This window comes from Schistosoma mansoni, chromosome 2 (assembly GCF_000237925.1).
Source record: "Schistosoma mansoni strain Puerto Rico chromosome 2, complete genome".
Classification (NCBI taxonomy): Eukaryota; Metazoa; Platyhelminthes; class Trematoda; order Strigeidida; family Schistosomatidae; genus Schistosoma; species Schistosoma mansoni.
Genome location: NC_031496.1, coordinates 19,116,464 through 19,120,153, shown reverse-complemented (window position 1 = coordinate 19,120,153; position 3,690 = coordinate 19,116,464). Strand labels below are relative to the sequence as shown.

Here is a 3,690-nt window from a genome sequence, read left to right as displayed (position 1 = left end):
ATGGTATATTCATCATTCTCACTTTCATTTAACCGATAGAGATGATTCATATTTTCTTCATTCTCCTATATTGAAATTGTTAGTTTTACCGTGCATACCACAAGTTGTATGGTTTTACTATCCTAAATAGCTCGTAGTATGCTGCCTTCATTAAATATTAAAAAAATATCAGGAACTTCAGGCGAACAATGTTTAATAGGTTGCTTATATAAAACTCCCAGTTAAATAATTAAGAATGGCATGTTTTCTGTAGTGCAATTGGTGATGGTTATATTAGATTCAAGACAATTGGTTACTGGAAAAATTGCTATTATGGCTGCTTGAAGCTCATTTAGGATTTTACATCATGAAAATTTCGTAGTCCTGTTAATAGATGAGTGCACTGGTTGGAAATTTGTCATGACACGTGGATAACACTTGAAGATTATAAGTGTTTAATACGAAGTGCGTTCGGAATAATGGACTAGTGTAGCATAATTACCTATTAAGCAGAACTAAAGCCAGTTACGAATGATAAAACAGTCAACAAAAGTAGGCTAAAATGCATGCAGTATGTGTTAACCGCACTTAATATCTTGATCTGATATATTAGTTTTGGCTCACATACTTATTTACTTATTATCAGAAGGGGTTTTGTGGAGATTTAGTATTTTCATAGTTGAAAGCATGAGTCAATTGTCTAGCTTCAATTGACTTATTTACTTACTTGTATGGCCTAATATATAACATCCTTAATCGCAACTACTTTCCATCAATTTTCACCTGTTATCATATTGTAGAATAGATTTTAAAATCCCAAACTGAATTCTATGATACAGCTCTTGCTTTCCTGAAAATTTGATATAATCGATACGGTGAAATTCTTGTCTGCCTTTATTACTGAAGGCGACAAGATTCAATTTCAGTCAGAAAATTTTGTCTACTTTTAAATAAGTTAGTAGCATAAGTCTGTATTTAATTTTTATAGCAAAACTTCATCAGTTGAGATGGCTGGGACACGTGTTACGTGTGCCCAACCACCGACTGCCCTGACGTGCAATGTTTTATGGTGTAGGAGTAGGTTGGAAGAAAATTTGGGGCTACTAGACCAAAAGGTGGCACAAATCCATGAAGTCACTGACAAGCGGACTGAGCCATGTTGGTAGTTGTAGACTACCTGGTTGGGATTTGCGAGATGATAGTAATCGATGGTTAGATACCTTGAATGACATGGCTCAAAATCATTTGCAATGGTGAAGATGCACCCACTCTTTGTGTTCTCCAAAATTCTAATCTTCCGGATTCTTAATGTCCCTTTCATTTTCTCTTTCAAAATTTATTTCACTAGATTATACTCCTTCAATAACACCTTCAAACCCTAATCTTTCACATTAATGCTTATACTCTTACTACTTCTATCACTATAGGATTTGAATCGACAACTACATCTCTGTGCTAATGTGGTATGGCAACTCGGACTGATGTACGTACGTACGAAGTTCTACGTTGTGACTGACTGACTATCCATTCTAACTATCAATAGGATTGTGTAGCTTTAGTAAAGAAATATTGTCGAAAAGAAAATTTTCATCGTTAAATAGTCTTTATTTCTTTCTTGATGTGACTCAGTGATCTCTAGTTGTTTGTTTTTTAAAAACTAACTATTCGGTTTAATCCATGGGAAGAGAAGCACTGCAAGAAAACAGTTTAATCATTTTTTTAGTCTATATATCTGTTTTATCAATAAACTGACTCGAAAATTCATCTTATTTTTAATTAATAATTGAATAACGAAATATTTCTCAAAAGTAAATATTAGTAAAACGAAAAATTTCAGTTTTTCAGAGGTTTAATGCTACTGAAGCACACTTGTAATGACTCTCACTAACTGAAATTAATTTTCGTTAACAGAAATGTGATCTATTATTGTAGTGCCACATCAACACTATGTTGGACAGTAACATTTCAGTTCAAATGATCACGTTTGCCAAGGCCTAGGATAAAAAGACCAATCGTAACCAGATGTTTACGTAAGAGTTCGTCTATATACATGCAAGTAGTAAATTATTGTCAAAATTGTAGCTCAGTAAATAGTTGAACTCTTAACTTTATTCAAATGAAATCAGTCATTTGTTAGATTTTACTTTGTACTCCCAAATCATAATACAGAAATAATTTTAATTATGCAGACTATAAATAATCTACAGTTTAGGTTTTTATATATTCAGTAGTATTTATCCTATCACATTGTTATTTTCGCATTTTCAAATAGTTTAATTGTTCCATCAAATTTCATGAAGCCAAGGGTACAGTTTTAAGCGCATCTCACTTGGTTAAAATATTAATCTTGGATAATGAGCGTTCTAATGTCTCAATGGATATTAATCTTTTAAGAATGTGGATAGAATGCGTCAATATGCCTTATGTTGGTCGAAAATCTACTTTATAAGTCATTAACTGCTTTTCATTCAATAAATGTCACTCTGATATCAAATCAGTTATTTCTGTATGAAAATCAACGACCACTCGGTAAGTATTATTAGTCTACCGTTTTCAAGAGTGACGAATCCTTCCATCTACCAACTGAAATGTAATTACAAATTTAAAGAATTTAGCATTGTATTATTCCATATCGTAATATATAAATCTATGTCTTAGGGTATCTGGTGAAATTGTTTTCAGGTATCCAGCTGAATTATACGTCGTCACTTTTGTAGAAGCTTACGTCCATTCAATAGAAAATACCTTCATTGTTCAGAAGCACTGCCCATAAGATAATTTAATCTCCTGATGAACCTGAATAATTGCGCGTTTGAAAGAATTAGATTGACAGAAAAGCTCAGAATATTTCATTGGATTTTATCTGCTAAGCATATGATGTAAATAATTTCTTCTGGAAATGTCAATTGGATAGTCTAATAATAATTATAATCGTAAAACCCATGAAAATAGTACTCAAAGAATGATAATAGAATTTCAAAAAAGAATATATGAATTTATCAGATATCAACACATCTTTCTGTCAGTAATCTCAAAAAGGTAGACTAATATGTTTTGAGAAGCTTTATGGAACGAAATAGGTTATCGTTCATCATTTATTCTTTGCTAGGTGTAGTATTGGTTTACGTCACTTTAATATAGCAATGAATTTGTCCATATATACATGTTCATAATACCCTAGATAATCATAATTATGCAGAATTTCGTAAAAACTGATTGTTAGATCATTTTGTTTGCATAAATAATCTTAAAATACAATCTAAATAAAAGTTGAATGTTTCTAGGTCAAGGTTTTCACAAAACTAATTCAAATTCGATCGATATTGAGCCATGGATATTATTGATAATGACTATTATTATTATCACCGTGTACGTGTACAAGAGCAATAGGTAAAAAGGAGAATTCTTTTATTATCACAATGATAAGAAGAGTAGAGCATTTTCGTTGATCACACACACGTTTAACTTTGTGTTCGGTCAAAATAGCGTGGAACCACATTACTATTATAAAATATTGAAATAATTTAATAGAAGAATAATTTTTCAGTCACATTCATCATCAAATCTTTATCCAATTATTATGAACAGACATTTTGTGTATAAATCATGTTCATAAAAGAATATTTACATCAATCTTATGAAGAGATACGAAAAGTTGTCCGTAGTTTATATCTCACAGGAAAATAAATCAGATATAAAGAAAAACCAAAA

The 3,690-nt window shown here is 31.3% G+C and overlaps 1 protein-coding gene across 1 annotated transcript; it reads left to right on the top strand.

Moving 5' to 3' along the window:
• Smp_124420 (hypothetical protein) lies at positions 1–2,428 on the top strand (the record flags this gene model as incomplete). The annotated part of the gene is made up of 2 exons (XM_018795982.1): positions 1–3; positions 2,252–2,428. 2 exons carry the CDS (start codon positions 1–3, stop codon positions 2,426–2,428), a joined length of 180 nt encoding a protein of 59 aa, XP_018650240.1.
• Positions 2,429–3,690: the final 1,262 nt, after the last annotated feature.